Genomic DNA, 22002 nt, shown 5'->3' with positions numbered 1-22002 from the left:
TTTAAAGTATGAGCCCAGGTATGACCAGTCAGGCCACGCAGGTGTGTGTTTCAGGAAATCTCCAAGTGAAGCAGCCATGGGAGAGCAAGAGAGGAGGAAGGGCAGAGTCCAGGAGTTTGCAGGTGAGTTAAATCAGGGAGGTTTCCTGGAGTGACTGGGCCAAGGACTGAGACAATGCCCAAAGGAGAGGAGAGAAGAGAGAAAAGGGGGTCTGTCTTTGGTGCCATCTTACCCAGACACATCCCTGTAGGTGAAGTCAGAATCATCATTCTTACCTTATCAGAGTTCACTCTTTGGAACTCAAGACCCTTGTGTTTAGAAGGGATGTTAACATTAAGGTTATCCAATTATTCTCACCTAAAAAGAATTTTAGAATGTGGAAAAATCAAAAAGTTCCATAATAATTTAAAAGAAACATATCCGATAAGGGTAGACATCCAAAATATATAAAGAGCTCACGCACCTCAACAAACAAAAAGCAAATAAGCCAAATAAAAAATGGACAGAGAGGCTGAACAGACACTTCTCCAAAGAAGAAATTCAGATGGCCAATAGGCACATGAAAAGATGCTCCACATTGCTAATCATCAGAGAAATGCAAATTAAAACCACAATGACATATCACCTCACACCAGTTAGGATAACCACCACCCAAAAGACAGACAACAACAAATGTTGGTAAGGATATGGAGAAAGGGGAACCCTCCTACACTGCTGATGGGAATGTAAATTAGTTCAACCGTTGTGGAAAGCAGTATGAAGGTTCCTCAAAAACTAAAAATAGAAGTACCATTTGACCCAGGAATTCCACTCCTAGGAATTTACCCTAAGAATGCAGCAGCCCAGTTTGAAAAAGACATATGCACCCCTATGTTTATCACTGCACTATTTACAATAGCCAAGAATTGGAAGCAACCTAAGTGTCCATCAGTAGATGAATGGATAAAGAAGATGTGGTACATATATACAATGGAATACTATTCGGCCATAAGAAGAAAACAAATCCTACCATTTGCAACAACATGGATGGAGCTAGAGGGTATTATGCTCAGTGAAATAAGCCAGGTGGAGAAAGACAAGTATCAAATGATTTCACTCATATGTGGAGTATAAGAACAAAGAAAAAAACTGAAGGAACAAAACAGCAGCAGAATGGACTAACAGTTACCAAAGGGAAAGGGACTGGGGAAGATGGGTGGGAAGGAAGAGATAAGAGAGAAAAAGGGGCGTTACGATTAGCACACATAATGTAGAGGGGGGCATGGGAAAGGCAGTACAACACAGAGAAGACAAGTAGTGATTCTGTAGCATCTTACTTCACTGATGGACAATGACTATAATGGGGTATGCAGTGGGGACTTGATAATGGGGGGAGTCTAGTAACCATAATGTTGCTCATATAATTGTACATTAATGATACCAAAATAAAAAATAATAATAATAATTTAAAGGGACACCCTTTCTTCTATCCCTTATTCACATCTAACTGCATTATTAAGAGACCAATTGTTTGTTTTAGTAACTGCAGTATGCAAGTCTCATATACTACTGCAAATCTATCACTCTATGCTGTCAGTCACTGTAGCTATACATTAGATAGGTAATAATGTTATTACAAGTTTCAAATTACTAGGAATTATTATTTTGTTTGAATTTTAAAGTAAAAAAAATAGAATTTGCTGCCAATTCTACTGTTCATTTTTATATCCTTAAAAATCCAAAATTCAAGTTATAACATCAAGTAACTGTAAACATTTCAATGCCCATCTTGGAAACTCTAAATAATTTTTACTTCTGTCATGTAAATACCTGTGATTTTTAAACAATAAATTAGTGGAATATTATCTTGCTATCTGATTAGGAAATAAGTTGCAAGGTATATATAGTTCATTAATCACATGATGTTTGACTCCCAAATGTGATATTTTTTGGTATCCTGAAAAGTGGTGCTGGCAGTTGCTTGTAAAATTCTAGCAACAGAAAACATGTGCTTTCTTGAGGTAGCCATTTCAATGTTAGACCCTCTGAGTTAAAGAATATTTCTCTTTTCTTCAAGGTAATGTCTGTAAACACAGTCTACATCAAACAAGCATTTTTCCACTTTGATGTCTTAGGTTTCAATTTTATGAACCTTAATATCCTTTTTAAGGTTATATTTTATTTCATTTACTTTGCAAAGAAATTTTTTGACAGTCTATTATACTGTACCAGGAATTATTCTACATGGCGTATATATACTAAAGAGTAAGAATATGCATGTTACATGATATGTTAAGCTTGTCTAATGAGAAAACATTAATCAAATCATCTCTAATATATGTGTGAAATGCTACATTGATGTATGCTATGAAGAAAAGATATGAAGTTAATTCCTATTCAGAGAAGGCTTCCCTGGGAAATGAAACCGAGTCTCCAAGTCTAAGACTTCCTCTTCCTGTGGTCCAGTCTGGAAAATAAGGGGTCACAGACAAGACTCAGACTGCCTGCGTTCAAAATCTGTCCTGACTGCAGTTCCTTGCTAACCATATTATCTTTAACAATTGTCTTATTCCCCTCAGTCCTCAGTCTCCTAATATAAAATTCAGGTAATAATACTTTATAGGGATTTTTGGAGAATTAATTTAGAAAAAATATATAAAGCATATAGTGCAGTCTCTATAATTTAATAAGCATTCACTGTAAGACTCACTGACATTTCTCACTCTTGAAAATCTCTGAGCCCGTTGATCTAAATATGTACTTACCTGTCAAAAAATGAAACTTCTCTTAATTCTTCAAATTGAAAGACATGTTGGCCCTTCTCTAATCTGAATACAATGGTTAAGGTACTGTGGTTTCACCTTCTTTTAAATCAAAAACTGTCTTCAGCAATATCTAAGACTGGTCTTCAGTTAGATGGGCTAGGTGAACTTTCGTAAGATACAAGATGGGCAGGCTCCTCCAATGATTCCAGTCCCATCAATATGCCAGTGTCATTGAGGGCCCCTTATTGATCTCCCTTTTAGGACCAAGAAACAGGTATGGTATTTGGGGTCCTTCAAAGTGAGCATGTTCTGTGCCTCCACTAAGAGAAAGTGAAGGTACAGGAACATGTATGTTCTTTCTGTTGAAGGAACACCTTTTAGGCTGTTCAATGTGACAGTCATCTGATTTCACCCTGGAAAAGACAAACGGAACCTGGGGATACTGCAGCAGGGATTCTTAACCTGATGGGCTTCTAAGTTTTCTGCATGTGAAATTACAAGCAGAATTAGATTAGATTTGGGAAGGAGTACCAGCTGTACTCAGACACTAGGGAGGTTGGAAATTAGTTAACTTTGCTGATCCCATAGGCTTTCTGAGGCACTGTGAAGGTGCTAGGTACTCAAGAAGATTACTCCCTAGCAAATATTCCCTCAGCTTCACTCTTGCCTGGCTGGCCTGACCAATATGAGTGAGAATAAGAAACAGCCATTATCAAGAAATTCTGACTTTATCATTGCTTTAAGAACAGCTGCTCCTAGAGATCTATCTGTCTGGCTTGTCTTGAGCCCATAAGGAATATGGGCCAAAATCTCTAACTGCAATAGAAAGGATTGAGGTGCAAAGATAGTAATGACTTACGAGCGATACATTTTGGTATGCAATACCACTATGCAGATACCTGAGGGGCTTAAGGAACTGTGCTTCCTATAACAGCGTCAGGGAATAATCTGGGATAACCTCTGGAGTAGCCAAGGGTATCAATATCTTTGTATGTCATGTTTCTGTATCTTCCCCTACCTCTGCTCCTGGCTTTACAGAATTGTCCTCAACCGTATTTTTGGTTCATCTCATCCATTCAGCACCCATGCCAGTGTCAGTGGTCAGCTGCACTGGAGATATCTCCATCCAAAGAAGTAACATAGTTCTTGGATCTGAGATCTGGTCCCATTTATCTCCAACTTCTGAAAGCTTTTTTGACCCAGCAAGGCTGTGGTGTGGCTCAGAGCACCAGTGGTCCCAGATGCTAAACTTAGAAGTGAATTTGCAAATAAGATCTCAGGGGAGACACACCAGTCATGTCAGGGTCTTTTCTTGGAGGCTGGATATTTTTTAAGTCAGGAGAAGGGTCAGCACTGTCCTGCAGAGGTTAAACCTGCCTGGCTCTTGGACAATGTAGCCACATTGTGTCAAGCTGTTAGGGAGGGAAATTCAGGGAGAAAGGAGGTGACAATGAGGGAGGATAGAGTGAGAAGAAATACACCTCAAATTGGAATTTGAAGTTGCATTTGGTCGCCTAATCCAGTGCCACACATCATCTGTTTTCAAGAAAATAATCCCTGTATCTAATCTGAATTACTCCAGGTTGACCCCTTGAGTTTGAGTCTTTATTCCCTTTAACAGTTTGTGTCTTCATTAGGGTAAGTCTTTGTCTTTTCTCCTTCATCTAATTATACCAGATGATAAGCTAGTGACTCCAAGATACTGCTAGTTATACTCCCATGTAAGGTACATACTTCTCCTATAATGCACTAAAGAAATGACATGTAGTCTTTTGAAATATTCTTCAGTATTCTCCATCAGACTCACTCAGGACAAGTATCTAAGTATCCCACAATGAAGATGCAAACTTATATGTTGAATGGATTGGATCAGGAGAGACTCCTATAAATTAAGGCAACATGGAAAATGTATACATGGGAAAGATGTGCAAGGGAATGCTGGCATTTCCTTCCAGAACTGGCTCATCATCTGGAACTATCCAAGATGAGGATGTATCTGAGATCTGAGTCTTAGGAAGATAGCTTTCAAGGCAGACATGTGGACAAGGTGGACTCATTCATTTAAAGTGTCCTCACCAGGAAGTTCTCACATAATTTATCTTGTTACTTCTCTTCTCTGTCTCTCACTCCAGACCAAAACATCTGACTCATTGGTACTGAACTATAAATACATATTTAGGGCAAAATAATATTTACAATTTGTCTGTGACTTTCATGCAAGTTGGGGAAAGGTGATTTCCTTTACTCTAGTGCTACCACACAGAGGAATCTATTTTATACAGGAAAAGGAGCAAATGTGAGTGAGACAGATACAGATTTGCATCCCAGCTCTGACATTTACCAGATGAGGACTTTCAAATAAATTATTTAAATTTTTTCAGGCCCTCAGTTTCCTCGTCCATAAAATAGAGCTATTAATTATACTTTAAGTCTGTAGTTCCAAAACCTTACTGTACAGTGTACATACACAATTTAATGGGAGGATTCTGGGTACTGTGATGGGAATAAATTGTGCATGAGGGGCAAGGACAGACGTATGAAGATCACTGATGATCACTGGGGAGGGAGGGAGAAGGGGATTAAGGGGTATTATGTTTAGTACACATGGTGTGGGGGGGTCACAGGGAAGACAGTGTAGCACAGAGAAGGCAAATACTGAATCTGTGGCATCTTACTACACTGATGGACAGTGACTGCATTGGGGTATGGGTGGGGACTTGATAATATGGGTAAATGTAGTAACCACATTGTTTTTTCACATGAAACATTCATAAGAGTATATATCAATAATACCTTAATAAAGAAAACAAATAAATAAATAAATAAATAATTTAGGACTGTACACCAGAAAGAGTGAATGTGCTGTATGTAAATTCATAAATAAATAAAAATTTGAACATCAAAAAAAATTGTTTTTGTATGAATTGTGTAGGGCTTACTCTATTAGATAAAAGTCACACCCACAAATATCTTCCAGGCTACCCCTTTTCTGATTTTGCCACAAAGTTATGGTTCTCTGGGAAAATACCCTTAAGATTCTTAGAAGCTTCTTTGTCTAATTGAAAAGATTTATTATGCATACCCTTAAATATTTCTCTGGGTTCTTGCAGTTTCATCCTAGAAATGATATTATACCTTGAGTCATTTTTCTTTCAGAATCTTTTGTCATTTGGAGAAACTGGTGGGGCAGGGGCACCATCTTTTCATTTGAATCCAGCCAGCCATGACTCCTTTGCATTTACTTTACCTTATACTTAAACACTGAGTAATTTCATTTTCACTTATATCTTTATCTGTACCTTACCATGTGTGGCATCTGAGTAAGGTGTCCAGGAAAGGTGATTTCCTTAGGACCTGGCCAGAAGATGCTGAATGTTTTGAGTACACATGTATTAGATAGGATGAGATCTATAGCAGCCAGCATGGAAAAGAAAAAAAAAACATGTGATCATGAAGTCCCCCTGTGGAAATTAGGTAAAGAAGGTCACTGTTGCCTTCAAGGCCCCCAGGTAGATAATAAAGAAGGCAATCCCAATCAGGATGTGGAGCTGCTCTACCCCTGGGATCACAGTAGGATGAATGGGCCAGGATAGAAGCTGCTCAAGAAGAATGTGGCCATCGTGGTCTTGGATTGGATGTGTCTCATTGACTGAAAATAAAACTTTCAGGGATGATTGTTACAATGAGCTACAGAGCCCACCTCTGAGCCTTCTCCAATATTATCTCCTCACTTTTAGCTCTGGAAAGTGATAAGTTATCCCTCTTCTCTTCACTAAGTGTCTGCTACACTTTAGTCACAATTAAATCATAATACAAGTGGTATCAAAATAATTTTTTCCCAGAGACACAAGTCCTATAACTCCAGTCATGTAATTCTAATCCTGTCTAGCTACCAGCAACCCAGGAAGTTTTCTAAGAAAATATGTGCACAAAATAATATTAGGCAGACAGGAAATCACTAGTCTGGGAAAGCACTTGCTCCCCATATTTAAATATTTCCAAACTAGATGAAGACTCCCACCCTCCCACCAAGCAGACCTGGGGGAATCCACAGATGATTCACACTACAGGTAGGGAGCCTGGAAGGAAGGACACAGCTAACTGTGGGAAATCAGTAGCACCTTCCTCACCCACCTTCAAAGCTCTAGATACAGTGAATCTCCATTCTTTGTTGAAACTTCCCAGTTGTCATTAGCCACACATAATCTTTAATCTACTAGTACTATCTCTGATCAGTCCCTTTGATCACAGAATCCTGACTAGGATCTTTAGGAAGCATTATATTCCCACCTTATTTACTGGTCTCTGATTGACTGCTGAGCATTTTTTCCTGTTTCCAAAGGCTAAGAATATTCAGTGGCAGGTCCTATATCTCTAATGCTCCATCTCCTCCAGCACTAAACTAACACAGGACAAGCCTTTCAGTAATATCTGTATCATGAGTTATTGTAATCCATACTTTGTCCTTGTTTCCTTTTAGACCAGTGTGTCTGTGTGAAGATCTCCCCCTTCCCCTTTTAGGGAAAGGAATTGCTATGGCTGGTCCACAGGTCACAGACGGACTGTTGTGAGACCCACTCCAGAAATCAGCTGTCCTACTGCATTACGTATCTGTGCTCCTCCAAGGGGTTTAGGTGAATGTCTTAGGCTTCCCCCATCATCCCAAAGAAACAGCAGAACAGTCACTCACAAATACAAACCCATGCTTACACATAAAAATAACCTAAAAGTCTGAGGTGGCACACCAAATTTCAGTCTCCAGATGTCTGGCCCCAGTCTGGTATGACCAGCCCTGTATCTATCACAACCACTTAATTCTCTTTATTTTTTTATACATCCTTATAAACTTTTACCTTCAGAAAAACCTTGGCACATCTTTGGCAAGAGCAATGGGAGGGGCTCAGAATACAGCTAAGAGAAATGACATTTCTCTCTCACGGCATTCTCGTAGCGTGAGTGCCGGCTCTGCAGCTGTGTCCCAAGTTCTGATCTTAGCCTCTCCTCTTTCCTGAAGCCCACGTCTTTTTAACCTCCTTCTCTCCTTTCTACTAACTCCGTTTCTCATCAGGTCTGCTCCTTACCAACTCTATTCCCTAATAGTCCTACATTGCTCAACACCAGCTTATACCTTGGAGGTCCTGGTCCTGGAATTATTTTGTAAAGTCAGGGTAAGAACAAGGGAGTGCAGATACACAGCTGGCAAAAACAGACCAAAGTTCAAAAGAAGCAGTCCCAGGGTCAGTAAAGACAGCCACAGGAAAAAGGGGATAAACAGAGGATCATGCCCACAGTAGGGGTGAGCAAACACTGAGCCTGGAGAAGTGGAGTATGAATGCACTTCTCTTGTCTTCTCCAAGGATTAGAGACAATTTAGAAGAGAGGGCCTCTGAACCAGTGGACCTACGGGCCTCAGGTCCAAGGCTCTAAGCCTGTCTAGGACATGAGTAAGGATTCAAACAAACTAACCCCTCCCCAGTTTAGGAATTTACACCTCTGGCTTGGGAAGTTTGGAATCCAGGGTGGTAACACACCTGTCTTAGCAAGGTCTTGATCTAGCTTGATCAGTAATTTGGTACTCTGGTAAGAGTCAGATCTACCATGTCTCTAGGCCCCGTCTAGAACTCCTAAAACATCCTGTGCAGGGACTGTTTCATTTTCTTCTGAGTCCCTGACACAGCTTATTGTATAAAAGGCAATCAATACATATCTGTTGAATGGAAATGAATCTGCTTCTAGACTTAGATAAAAAAACTGGAGCCATTTCTCACTGTGGCTGCCATCTCCCCAGGTATGAAGAGGACACTCTTTTTTAGATATTGACTTCAACATTCAGTCTTGCTTGGCTCAGTGGAGAATCATCACTAACTTTCGGTTCAGTCCATTATGTAGAGTACAAGCTAGTAATCTATTTGCATGGGGCAAATGTCTAACACAAAGTACATGTGTGTCTGAAAAACATAGATAGCCAGACTGGGTACAGTTTCATCCCTCCAACGGGAAAATCTTCCATATGACCTCCCATCAGTCCAACAAGGAAGTCTACTTTCAATGTCTAGTGGTCAAAAATCTGGAATTTATCCCTTACTCTCCTCATCTCTTCTCTTCTGCTCTAACAAAACACTTCAGCTGTCTGGAAATGAGTTTCCATGTCTATGAAAAGAGAATAACTTGGAAATGCTTAATTTAAAGAAGAACTCTGAGGAGCCAGTAGGGAAAACAATGATTACTTTACTATTGAGGTAATGTATTGCCTTATCTGGAAAAAATAAGTCTTTCTCTGTGACTCTCTGTAATTTTCTCTCTGGTTAGGTTGAGTGACAGAAAAGCAGAGAATTCACTCATTACTTAAAACTCATTTGTTTTCATTTTTTTATTCAGCAAGTATTTATTGCATGCCTGTTATGAACTAGGAGTTTTGCAAGTGATAGGACTGTAATGGTAAACAAGGTGGCAACTACCCTGGTCCTGGGTGACATGTGGAGGGATGGGCTGAAACAGCAAAGTGTACAAATAGTCACTGCATTAAAGTTGTCGTAAGTCCTGACATAAAACCTATGTTGTGCAATGAGTATGTAAACAAGAGATAATAATCTGCTAAGCAGAATTAAAGAAGGAATGACTGAGGAAGGATTTTTAATTAAAGCCTAAATAGGAACTGCCAAGCAAAGAATAAAGAGAAGGCACAGGGAGAAGAGACAAGGAGAAATGTAATACATTTGAGAAGTTGAAAGTAGGCAAGTATGGTAATGTCCTGTCTTAAGTCATTACCTGTAGTATCAGTTTGCCTCGTGTGTGGAGGGGAGTATGGGGCAGGTTTTGCTTGTGTTTGGAGTGTGTCTTTGTGTGTTGTATGTTTGGCGCCTTTTGTGTAGCATGTTGTGTTCATGGTTGGGAATGTTATGTGGTCTGTGAATGGTTTTCTGTTTCATGTTTAGTTTGTGGTGTGACCGCACATGTGTTGCGTGATGTGCAACATATTGTGTTCTCAGTTGCATGTGTGGTGTGTGTATTCTTATCTGTTTTGGGTATTGTGCATTTGTTGTGTCATCTGTGTGTTTTACATGTTGTGTGGGATATTAATTGTGTGCTGTGTCTTATATGCTTTGTATATATGTTGTGTGCTTTGCATTGTGTGTTCTGTGAGGCCCTGTGTGCTGTATGTTTTATGTGTGTTTTGTGTGATGTGTGTAGTGTGTGAAATGTGAGTTGTAGTTTGTGTATTTTTTGCATGTCATTTTGCATGTGTTGTGTGTGGTGTGTGTTTTGCGTGTGTGATTATGATTTGTGTGTGTTTGTGTTGTACAGGTTGTGTGGGTGGTTGGCTGTTTGAGTAATGAGTGTAATTTGTGATGTGTGTACTGTGTGTGGTCATGCTTCATTAGTGTGCCTCACTGTGTGTGTTGTGTTTACTCTGAGAACTGTTGTTCATGTGTACTGTGTGCAGTTATGTGTGCTCGGTGTGTGTGGGGTTGGTTGTTTAGTGTGATGTGCTGTTTGTGTGTTGAGAGGTTGTATGTAAACTCTGGTTTTGCATGTTGTGGGTGTTTTGCATGTGTGTTGTATGTGTTGCATTGGCACTTTCCGTGTGTGTTGTGTGTGGCTGTGTGTGTTGTATGTTCTTTGTGTTGTTTTATGTGTGCTGTATTGTTTGTGTTGTATGTAGGGTATGTTGTTTGTGCTAACAGTTGTGATATACATTTTTGTGTGCATTCTGTTGTGTGTGCTGTGTGTCGGTTTGTTTCCTTGTTTTTTGTCTTACTGTGTGGGTTGTGTGTTATGTGTTTTTTACTGTGTATTGTGTCTGTTTGATCTGTGTTGTGCTTCTTGGGCTTGTTGTGTGTGTGTAGTGTGCTGTTTGTGTTGTTGGTATATGGTACTGAATGATTTGTGGTGTTTGTTTTGTGATTCTGTGTGTATTCTGTTTTGCTATGCTGTGTGTGCTGTGTGTTCTTGTGTGTTTTGGGTCATGTTGTCTGTGATCTGCGGGTCTTATTCATTTTCTGTGTGTTGTGTGTTGTCCATGTTGTGTGTGTGTTGTGTATGTACTATGTGTGGTATGGGTTCTTTACTGCTTGTTGAGTACACTGTTCTGTGTACTTTTCTCTGTGTGGCATGCAATGTGTCATGTGTGTGGTTGTGAGTTGTGTGTTGTGTGCATTGAGTGGTTCTTTGTGTGTTGTACGTTTTGTCATTTTTGATGAGTTATCCATGGTGTTCGTATATGTTGTGTGTTTGTTGTGTGGCTTCCGGTGTCTTGTTCTGTGTGTAATGTGTCTGGTCTTTCTGCTGTCTGTTTTGCTATGTACTGTGTTCTGGGTTGTGTGAGTGCTGTCTATATGCTTTCTGTGTGTTACATACAGGGTTGATGTTGGGTGGTCTGTGTGTTTTGAGCATTCTGTGTGATGTTAGTTTTGCGTTGTGTCTGATGTGTTCTGTGAGTGTGTATTTTGTGTGTGTGTTTGTGTGTTTTGTTTCGTGCTGTCTGCGTGTGGGTCTGTGTGTGCTCCATATTGCATGCTTGTAGCTGTGTGTGTAGTGCATTATAGGTGTGTTGTGTGTGTTTTTGTTGTTTGTGTGTGGATTTGTATGTGTTGTGTCTGTTTTGTGTGTGTGATTGTGACTTGTGTGCGGTTGTGTTAGAGAGGTTGTGTGTGTGCTTGGCAGTTTGAGTTATGCACGTGATGTGAGATGTGTTGACTGTGTGTGGTTGTGCTTGTTTAGTATGTCTCATGGTGTGTGCAGTACGTAGTCTGTGCAATGTTTTCCGTGTGTTTTGTGAGCAGTTATGTGCCTTGAGGTGTGTGGTGTGTGTCTTGTGAGTCTTGTTTTGCGTGTTTCTGTGTTGTGTGTGTGTGTTCTGCATTGTGCTCCTGTGTAAGGATGTATGTGTGGTGTGTCTGTGTGTGGTTGTGTGTGTAGCGTGTAATGTGTGAAATGTGTGCTATTTGTCTTCTTTGTTGGTTATGTGTGTTTTGCCTATGGATTTGTGAGTGTTGTGTGTGCTTTGCGTGTGTGATTGTGATTTGTGTGTGGTTGTGTTCGAGTGGTTGAGTGTGTGTAAAGACAAACCATAGGTTTCTGGCTTTGGAATTCATGTTTGTGGAGATGCCACTTACCATAAAGGAAGACAGAAAAGATGGGCACTCTTTATGGAGGAAGGTAGTGGTATTAAGTTTGAGGAGTTTGTGAGCCATTCAAGTAAATAAATGCCAGGAAGCAATTGGATAAAGAATTCAAAATCAGACAGACCTGTGCTTGGGTCCTAAATATACTGCCTGTCTTTCTGTAATCTGTAAAGTCTCTGTTTCCTCATCTGTGAAATGAATTAAGTAATATTACCCTCTCATAATTATCTTTAATTAAAACTATAAAATATGGACCAAGGACAGTGAACACTTGCTTGGAGCATGCAATTGAACAAAATAAATACAAATGAAAATCAACTCTATGTAATCTGAGATGGGTAGGGAAAAAATTAAAGCAATAGAGAGCACAGAAGGAGGGATTAATAATATATAGAATCAGGACTGGAGTGTAAAGCAGGAGTGACGTCTGAAGAATTAAAGGAAGGGGGTTTTGCCTTTAGTTCATGAACTGAGAAATACAGGAGTGAGCTGCATGTTAGGAAATATCTAGCCTTCAAATATCACAGAATTAGCTAGAGGTAAGAGAGAAACCGCAGTATTAGCACTCTTCTGTACCCATCATCACCTTCTTTAAGTAAAACACAAAACCATGAAAACCCTTGATTTTCTGGAAATCCAGATTTTCTTTCTCCCCTTTCCTTCCTGCACTTTGAGCATGTGCAGAACTCTAAAATTGCAAGTGAATTGGAGTTATAGCTTTATTGTATGTCTTCTTCTGTTATATAAAACTTAGCCTAATCAATGTTGCCTGAATTTCTCCTTCGGTGGCCCTCCCCACTCACGGTGTCTTCTTCAAAGAGCAGAGGAGCATAAATTTGTCCTGGATCTGCTTGGTCTTCACTCCATAAACAACAGGATTTAGAGCTGGAGGGATGGCCACATACAGGTTGGCAAATAGGATGAGCACATTACGAGGGACACTGTGCCCAAAGCGGTGAGCAAGGATAGAGAAGAAAGCTGGTGTGTAAAACATGAGGATGACACAGACATGGGAGCCACAGGTGCTGAGGGCCTTGTGGCGGGCACCCTGGCATGAGAGTTGAAAGACGGCATGGAGGATGAAGGTGTAAGAAACAGCAATAAAGATCACATCTGAGATGACAGTCATGAGAGGCACAGCAAGTCCATACCAGATGTTGATGGAGATATCAGCAGAGGAAAGCCGAGCAACGCCTATATGCTCACAGTATGTGTGTGGGATGACACGTGTCCCACAGAAGGGTAACCGTTTCAGCAGAAAAACATCTGGCAAGATGACACAGAAGCTCCTCACAACGATGCTCACCACGAGCCTGATGATCATCTGTGGAGTCAGGATGCTGGTGTATCTCAAGGGGAAGCAAATAGCCACATAGCGATCAAATGCCATGGCCAACAGGATGGCGGAGTCCACTACAAAGCTGAAGTGGAGGAAGAACATCTGGGTGACACAGCCAGAGAAGGTTATTTCCTGGGAGCCACACCAGAGGTTACTGAGCAATTTGGGCACTGTGGCAGTGGACAAGATGAGGTCTGTGGTAGCTAACATAGAAAGGAAGAAAAACATGGGCTCGTGCAGGCTGGGCTCAACTGCAATAAGGTGGAGGAGGATGCAGTTGCCCACAACAGCCACAATGTAGATGACACAAAAGGGAATCCCAATCCAGACGCAGAACTTCTCCAGGCCAGGTATTCCAGCAAGGATAAAAGAACTGGGGTTGTAACAGCTTAGGTTATACATGGTCTCTTCAGTCTGGGGTCCACCAGTTTTTTAAGCCCTGAGGACAAATCAGCTGTCAGAATGGGCTGGGAGAGAGGACAGTTGCACTCGGGCTGGACAGGCATGGGAACTGCAAGTGGCACATTCAGGCGAGATATACCTCCTGTCCGCTGTGTGTGCTGGCACCGATAGATTTGTCTTCTTTTCACCCCTTTCCTTTGCCATTATCCCCACCTCATTTTTTTTTGTTTATTAGTAAACCATAGGAAATGGCCATTTTTGTAGGACAGCAATTTTACATGATTAAACTTAAGTAACTATGTCCCTTTCTCAATCGGGATTATTTAGAATAGACCCAGGTTTGAATGGAAAAAGAAAATATGTATAAGGAGAAGGAAGTGTGTGTGTATGAGAGAAAGGGAGAGGAGAGAGGGAGGGAGAGGGAGAGAGAGATATTAAAACAATTAAAAGAATGAGCTGTGAGGAAAGGGGAGTAATTGAGTAAAATAGCATGCTTCAGACAACAGGTTTGATAAAATAAACTGAAGGGTTAGAAAGGATAGATTCCAGTGCCATGGGTGGCATGGAGATTTTGTTACACAGATTAGGATGTGGTTCAGATTAGGATGTCTTCTTACTGGGATGTGAATGTAAGAGAATGCATCTATCAGAAAATGCACAGGGACAAGTGAGTAGCATTCTGCTGACTAGGGCAGACAGCAATGAGCTCAGAAGATGAATTATGGCTTCAGGGGCAATGCCCTAAACCTTGGAGGATCTCTATTCCCTAACATTAATAGGAGAGACAGCCCTACCCATCAGTGAGTCTGACAATGCCTCTGTAACATATCAGCCAGAGTCATTTGGCCTAGGCAAAGTCAAACAGAGTAGATGCTCATCTCCTAGAGATGAAATAAAGTATAATAAAGAGGTTTTGTCCTAGTGTTTTCATTTCTCATCTTCCAGAACTTGGACCCCACTTGGGGATATTCTAGCTCTGCACTAAAGAGAGCCTGACTTTGGAGATGCCTTTGCATTGAAAACATCCTTTGAGTTTTAACTCTGTTAGGCAGAAGAATAGATATGAGACAGGAACCATGGGTATAGGCAGAGTAGGGTGAGGGCCTCTGGAAAAAGACCCCTACCAAAACTCCATAATAAACAATTAAGCAAAGACAGAGTCACATTAATTCTCTAAAATAAAATATCAAACTAGGAATATAAGCACTCTTCAGTGAAGATTAGTTAAAACTAAAAAGCCAGGAGTAACTTAGCCTGGAATGTTTGAACATCTCCCAGATAAGAAAATACCTCAACATAGCCCATGTCTTCTTTGTGTCAATTAAATAAGACTATTGTAAATTTTACTTTAGCCTGCTTAAAGTCCCAGTTTACCTTTAACTTTACCCAGATGCTGCTTTTCCTCCTCCAGCCCCTGATCAAGTAATATATAACCTGGGCAATTAATATAACAGGCAAGCCCAGCCGTAGACAACAGAGTGAAGGGCAGGAAGGATTCCATCTTAAGGATAAGACTGCAATTTTACACCCAAGAAGTTAAGTAAGATTCTTAACTTACTGTATAACAAACAGACTATTTGAAAGCACGACAAGCAGCCTTGATTAATATGCTCCCAAACCAAGAAAATGCTATTCTGAGAAAGAATCAAAGCAGTAAATTTCTTATGTTAACTTTGTAAAATAGTCCAGAAAACTGATAAGAAACTTGGTATCTCTTTAGAAATAAACATTTAGAGACCATTTGGTGGATCTGCATCCCTAGCTCTTTGTCTCTAACCGCCTATAAAGCCCCTAGACAACAAACCACTACGGACTCCCTTGTCCCCTCCTGGTGAGCCAGGAGCTCTGTTCTCTCACTGTATCTCTAAAGAAAAGCCTCACCCTGGCTCTCCTACATTGCCTGTTTGCTACGTCCATTCTTCGACTCTGCAAACAAGAACCTCGGCATCAGTTACGAGCAGGATGGAGAGAGAATAAGGCCAGTAAAGCCCACTAAAAGGGACTCAAAGAGTTAACCAGATAAAACTAGAGAGAAAGGAAAGACTCACAGAGTTAATGAGTTAATCAGTTGCAGCTCCAAAGGTGGGGAGTAACTTGGAATGTCCAGATATTCCCCAGATAAAGAGGAGTATCTGAGCACAGCCCATGTCTTCATTTTGTCAGTTAGATCATGCCATTGTAAGATTTACTTTAGCATGGTAAAAGGCCCACCTTATTCTTTAACTTAACCTATATGCTGTATTTTTCCCCCTCCTCTAGCCCCTAATCAAGTAATTTGCAACCTGGGCAGGAGACAAGCATCATGATTAATTTAGGAAACAAGCACAGCTATAAGCAGCATAGTAAAAACAGGAAAGATTCCATCTTAAAGCTACAACTGCATTTTAAAACCCAGGAAGTTAAGAAGTAAGATTCTTAACATAATCTTTAGCAAACAGATAATTACTCAGCCCACCTTGGGGGCAGGGCAGGTGGTCTTGACTGACATGTTCCCAGAGGGAAGCCGCTATTCTGGAGGGGAACTGGATGAGTAAATTTCCTGTGTTAATTTTGCTGAATTACCTAGAGGACTGATAATAGAAGAGACCAGATGTAATGTCTCTCATCAAAGATAAACATCTTGAGACCACTTAACAAGTCTACAACCTCTAGCCCTTTGTCACATTCCTGAAAAATCCTTAAAAGGGAGAACGCCCAATCTTTCAGTGCACCTCCCCTCTACAGTTGCCCCCACTGTCTCTGTCTTTAAGTGCAAAACTTCAAATAAAACTTTTACTCCGCTTCACTACTGTGTCTCTGCCCATCAATTCTTTGTTGCAGCAGGGACAAGAACCGAGGACAAACAACTGCCCCCTAACAACTCCATTGTGTGATTGATTTCATAAAGTACTTTTGGAAAGGGAATCAGTAACAGTGATGCCAGGGAGTGCAGCTGTGGAGGGCCAAGCACAACTTGAGCATCCTTAGACCAGTTTTGAAGAGGCTCGGTTCTTACCCGCCAAACCCCCAGGCAACTTACAGTCATTCAAAAAACCTTTAAGGAAAGGAAGGGGATGTTCTAAGAAACATTTAAGGAACATTAATGTTCTAAGGAATGCATATCTAAGTTACATCTCCAGGTCTGATGCAGACTAAACTCCTACAGGTGCTGAGCTTAGTAGAATAAATTCACAACAGAGTGTTCATGAAACCCTCCTTAAAACAATGGCCCCATCATGCCCTGTGGCATGAAGAGTGTGACTGAGAAAGCCCCCAAATGTCTCCATAATTCCAGCTACCAGTCTCTTGGAGCTGACTCACTGCCTCCTGAAGCATATTTCCTCAGGGTCACAGGGAACAAATCTGAAGAAGGGGAGAAAAATAAACCACTAGTCACTAAAACTACAAAGGGGTTGTCAAAAGGAAACATCCCATCCAAGCGCTGCTGCTTCAGGCAAAAATCTATGCTGACCTCAGTTCTTGTACCCACAGAGCTCCTCTTTCCTCTGGAATTCCCTCCCGTATCACTGGTCACAGTAGTCAGTCTGCACTTGGAATCAGTCGTTTTCTGCCAGGATCTGTCTCCTTATTATGGAATCACGGGTGTCAGGTGGACTCCTTCCTCCCAGAGTTGTGTCCTCCCAGGCACAGACCCTACTGAAACACTGAGTAAATGTGAGGCTCTGTCATCTGACAGAATCACAGAGCCAGGGAGGGTTTTCTCTTGCCTAAGGGACTGCAGTTTTCAACTCACCAAACTGTCTTCTGTCTCTCTATTTACAGGAATAGTGGGAAGTATTTATGTAGAAGAAAACAAGTAAAACTTTGAGGCTGAGAGTAGTTCCACAGAGGTGAAGGAAATGAAGACATTTATGCATTTCCTTACACTCCCAAGAGAGAAAACTCAAGGTATATGGGCCCCTCCATTTTCCCAATCCGAGACAAGGGATGAAATCAACCATATTAACTCCTTTCCCTGGAGATGGAACACAGCTTGGTGGATTTAGTAGGCTGTGAATAGAGGATCCTTAGGAGATTGTTTAGACAGTTCAGATGTGGTCACTTGATAGAATTCTCAGAAGTCTAAGAATATTCCTGTACTTGGAGTATTCTTTGATTAGTTGATTTGTATAAACTTGCATGAATATTGTGAAAGACAATTAAAATTTCCTAGTTTTGATACTGGTATATAATATCTTCAACTTTTTCTTCAAAAATGTTTTAGCCATTCTTGGAATTTTGCATTGCCATGGAAGTTTTATAAGCAAATTCTCAGTTTACAAATACACACAGACACACTCTGAGGTTTTATTTTGATTGCACTGAATCCATATTTTAACATGGTAATATTGATATGTTTATAATAGTGTAGGTTCATATTATAAATATTGTAAAGCTGATATATCCCCCATTAATGTAACCTTAATTTCCTCAAAAATGTGTTAAAACATTAACTTGAAAGGATATATGCATCCCTATATTAACTGCAGCATTATTTATAATTTCCAAGATATGGAAACAACCTGAGACTATCAATAGATGAGTAGATAAAAAAATGTAGTATATATATATATATATGTGTGTGTGTATATATATATATATATGTATACATTTATGAATATTATTCAGCCATAAAAAATGAGGAAATCCTACCATTTGCAGAAACATGGGTGGAACTTGAAGGCATTATGCTAAGTGAAATAAGTCAGACAGAGAAGAATGAATGCCATGTGATCGCACTTACAGGTGGAATCAAAATAATTACAACAAAAAATAAGCTTATAGATACAGAGAACAGTTTGGTGGAAGCCCGAGGCAGGGTGGGCAAAATGGGTAAAGGGGGTCAAAAGGTACTCCCAGTTATGAATAAATAAGTCATGGGATGTCATGTACAACATGGTGACTCTAGTTAATAATAGTGTATTGCATATTTCAAAATTGCTAAGGTAATAGATCTTAAAAGTTCTTATCACAAGAATTTAAAATTGTGTGCAACTCTCTTCTGAGAGTAAAATAATACACTGGCTGTGTATCAAGTCTAGCGTAGCAGGGGAGCTTTGACCTGTGAAGGTAAAGCTTTTGGAATTGCCAAATGGTAGGGCCTAAATTATTACACATAGTGAGACAGGGACCTTGGGTGTAGTCAGAGTAGGGTGAGGGCCTCCAGAAAAACCAAGGCAGGATATTTTCAGTCAGAGCAATGTAACTACATGCAAGGAAACCCCCTACCAAAACTCTATGTTAAACATTAAACTCTAGAGTGATTGTTTAGTGAGATCAGTTAATATTCCCCAGATAAAGAAGAGTAGCACATGTTTATATTATGCTAATCATTTATAATCATGTGTAAGATTCACTTTAACATGCAAAAAGGCCCAGGCCTATGTGCTGTCTTTCCTCCTTCAGATCTGATGAAGTTTAGATTTTGCAAACTGGGCAAACTAATTTAGCATGCAGGCCCCACCATAAACAACACAGTAAAAGGCAAGAAGGATTCCACCTTAAAGATAAGATTGCATTTTAATACCCAAGAAGTAAAGACTTTAGAAATTCTTAACTTAATCTTTAGCAAACAATACCTCGGCCCACCTTGGGGGCTGAGCAAGTGACCTTGTTTCATATGCACCCAGACCAAGATGCTGGTATCTCAGGGAGAAATCCTCAGAGCAGGGATTTGCTTGTGTTAAGTTAATTCTAAATATTCTGGGACCACTTAATAAGTCCACACCCCTGACATTTTTTTCATGTTCTCAAAAATCCTCAACCACCTATAAAACGCACCACTACGGACTCTCTTGTCCCCTCCTGGTGTGAGCCAGGAGCTCTGTCCATTCACTTTATCTCTAAATAAAAGCCTGTACCTTGCTCTCCTACCTTTAGTGTTTGTGGAGCTCATTCTTCAGCTTCATGAACAAGAGCCCCAGCATCAATAGGATTTCAACCTGGAGCTGAACTCCTCAATCCCAGAGCTGGAAACGTAGGCTACACCATCATGAGCCCTGATGGGCAAGACTTTAAGGGGTCATGTCAGGGACTGGGAATTAGTCTAAGAGAACAGAGGACCAAGGCCATGACAGAGATCACTCCAAGTAGGATGAGACCTGTCTGAAAAGCTGAACATAACCATGAATCTCAACAGGTATCAAGTCAGGAAAAGATGCCCCATAGCTGTTAAGGTCTACTTTAGAAAGCCAGAAAGTTTTCTCCCTGAGTATCTATACAAATCCTTTTTGTCTGGTCCAAGGCATTAACTCAGGCAGAGCACAGCTTGGGCCATGACACAGCTGAAGCTCACCTGAAGCTTTCAAAGGGGCTGGGGCAATGTCAGCATAGTCAGGGTACAAATACAAGGTTCATGTGATCCCCCTGGAAATAGGGTTTACAGTGTGAGGGCAGTCCAAGCAAGACATGCTAATCAGGCAGCAGGGCAGCAGGGAAACTGAGAGCCCCAGTGTGGCCTCCCACTGCGGGGCCTCCTTGCTGGAGTTCCTAGTTCAGACTGAAAAATACAGTTTAGTCCCTGGTTTCAGAACCACTGTAGACAGGCAGTTTCAGTTGTGTTTGTCTGTGACAGTTTATCATCCTTATGGTGTGGACGACACTAGCAAGTATTCTGTTGATGGCCCACCCAGCAGTCAGTCTGAATCCAAAGTGCTCACAGAAGCTTGGAAAGGCAGCACTGGAAGTTTTAATTCAAGAGGAAAGTATTTATTTCAAGTCAAAAAAGAAGCCAAAAAGAAAACCATTAACAGGCACCACTCTGAGTCAGAGCTTATGTGCTAGAAAGTAGCAGGAATTATTACAAATATTCTAGTATTTAATTCCCTTAACAGTATTCCAATCAGGTTAAGTTTTGTTATTTTTATTTATTTTACAAATGAAAAATTAAATCCCATAGAAATCAGTTAATTTGATGAAGGCCTCTAAGTGGTTAATCATCTTTATACAATATTTTATCTGTTTTTAGGGTCCAGCCTTTTAACCATCCAATTACAATGTTTCCCCTCTACAATTAGGGAGTTACATCATATGCACTAGTGTGCCAGTCATGAAGCAGCTCAGCCTATTGTCCATGATCATGGTCTATCCTGTCTCCTTAATGGCTACATGGATTGAGCACATCAAATTACATTTCATGGCACCTAAGTTTTTCCTGAAGATGCATCAGGCTTCTCCTGCAGGTCAGCATCTCCTGGCTCTCCCTTCTTCCCATATACTTGGGAGTCAGGTTGCTGCGCTCTCTGTGGTGAGGTGCAGAAAGCACACAGGTGCTGGAGTAACACACACCTGGTACTGCTAGGCAGGAAAATAGATATGAGTGGGGTGGAGAGAGAATAAGGCCAGTAAAGTCCACTAAAAGGGACTCAAAGAATTAACCAGATAAAACCAGAGAGCCAGAAAAGACTCACAGAGTTAATGAGTTAATCAGTTGAAGGTCCAAAGGCCAGGAGTAAGTTGGAATATCCAGATATTCCCCAGATAAAGACAAGTATCTGAGCACAGCTCATTGCTTCAATGTGTCAGTTAAATCATGACATTCTAGGATTTACTTTAGCATGGTCAAAGGCCCAGTTTATTCTTTAACTTAACCTATATGCTGTTTTTAACTCTTCCAGCCCCTAATCAACTAATTTGCAACCTGGGCAGGAGACAAGCACCATGATTAATTTAACAAACAAGCCCAGCTATAAGCAGCATAGTAAAAACAGGAAAGATTCCATCTTTAAGGTAAGATTGCATTTTAAAACCCAGGAAATTAAGAAGTAAGATTCTTAACATATTCTTTAGCAAACAGACAATAACTCTGCCCACCTTAGGGGCAGGGAAGGTGGTCTTGACTAATATGTTCCCAGAGGGAAGCTGCTATCCTGGAGAGGAACCGGATCAGTAAACTTCTTGTTTTAAGTGAATTTTGCACAATTACCTGGAGGACTGATAAGAGAAGAGACAATGTGTGTCATCAAAGATAAACATCTTGGGACCACTTGACAAGTCCACACCCCTAGCCCTTTGCCACATTCCTGAAAAAAATCCTTAAAAGGGGGAACCCCCAACCTTACAGGGTGCATCTCTCTCTGAGGTTGCCCTCACTTTCTAAGTGCACAGCCTTACATAAAACTTTTCCTTAACCTTTCAGCACTCTTCTTCTCTGAGGTAGTCCACACTCCCCTTTCTCTGAGTGTGCACCTTTTTGCCTTAAATAAAACTTTTTTCTCAGTCTTTCAGGGCACACCTCTCTCTGAGATCACTCACATGTCCTCTCTCTTTAAATAAAACTTAAACCTTTCAGAGTGCCTCTCCTCCTTAAGGTAGCCCGCACTTTTTCTCTCTTTAAGTGCATAACTTTAAATAAAACTTACTCTGCTTCACTACTGTGTCCCCACCCTTCAATTCTTTGTTGCTCTGGGAACAA

At 40.6% G+C, this 22002-nt stretch overlaps 2 protein-coding genes across 2 annotated transcripts in view; both read right to left on the bottom strand.

Annotated features, from left to right (window-relative positions):
- The window catches only part of LOC118933067 (olfactory receptor 52M1-like), a 34184-nt gene extending 16681 nt beyond the window's left edge, over positions 1–17503 (bottom strand). The window contains exon 1 of the mRNA XM_036927031.2: positions 16066–17503. Within this exon, the coding sequence (XP_036782926.1) occupies positions 16066–16098 (33 nt within the window). The 5' untranslated portion in view covers positions 16099–17503. The remainder of the gene's footprint in view (positions 1–16065) is intronic.
- LOC118933095 (olfactory receptor 52H1-like) lies at positions 11930–13610 on the bottom strand. The gene has a single exon (XM_036927067.2). It carries the CDS (start codon positions 13608–13610, stop codon positions 12669–12671), a length of 942 nt encoding a protein of 313 aa, XP_036782962.2. The 3' UTR covers positions 11930–12668.
- Positions 17504–22002: the final 4499 nt, after the last annotated feature.

This window comes from Manis pentadactyla, chromosome 9 (genome assembly GCF_030020395.1).
Source record: "Manis pentadactyla isolate mManPen7 chromosome 9, mManPen7.hap1, whole genome shotgun sequence".
Classification (NCBI taxonomy): Eukaryota; Metazoa; Chordata; class Mammalia; order Pholidota; family Manidae; genus Manis; species Manis pentadactyla.
Note: the sequence above shows the minus strand (reverse complement) of the source record. Positions and strands in the feature narration are given on the sequence as shown.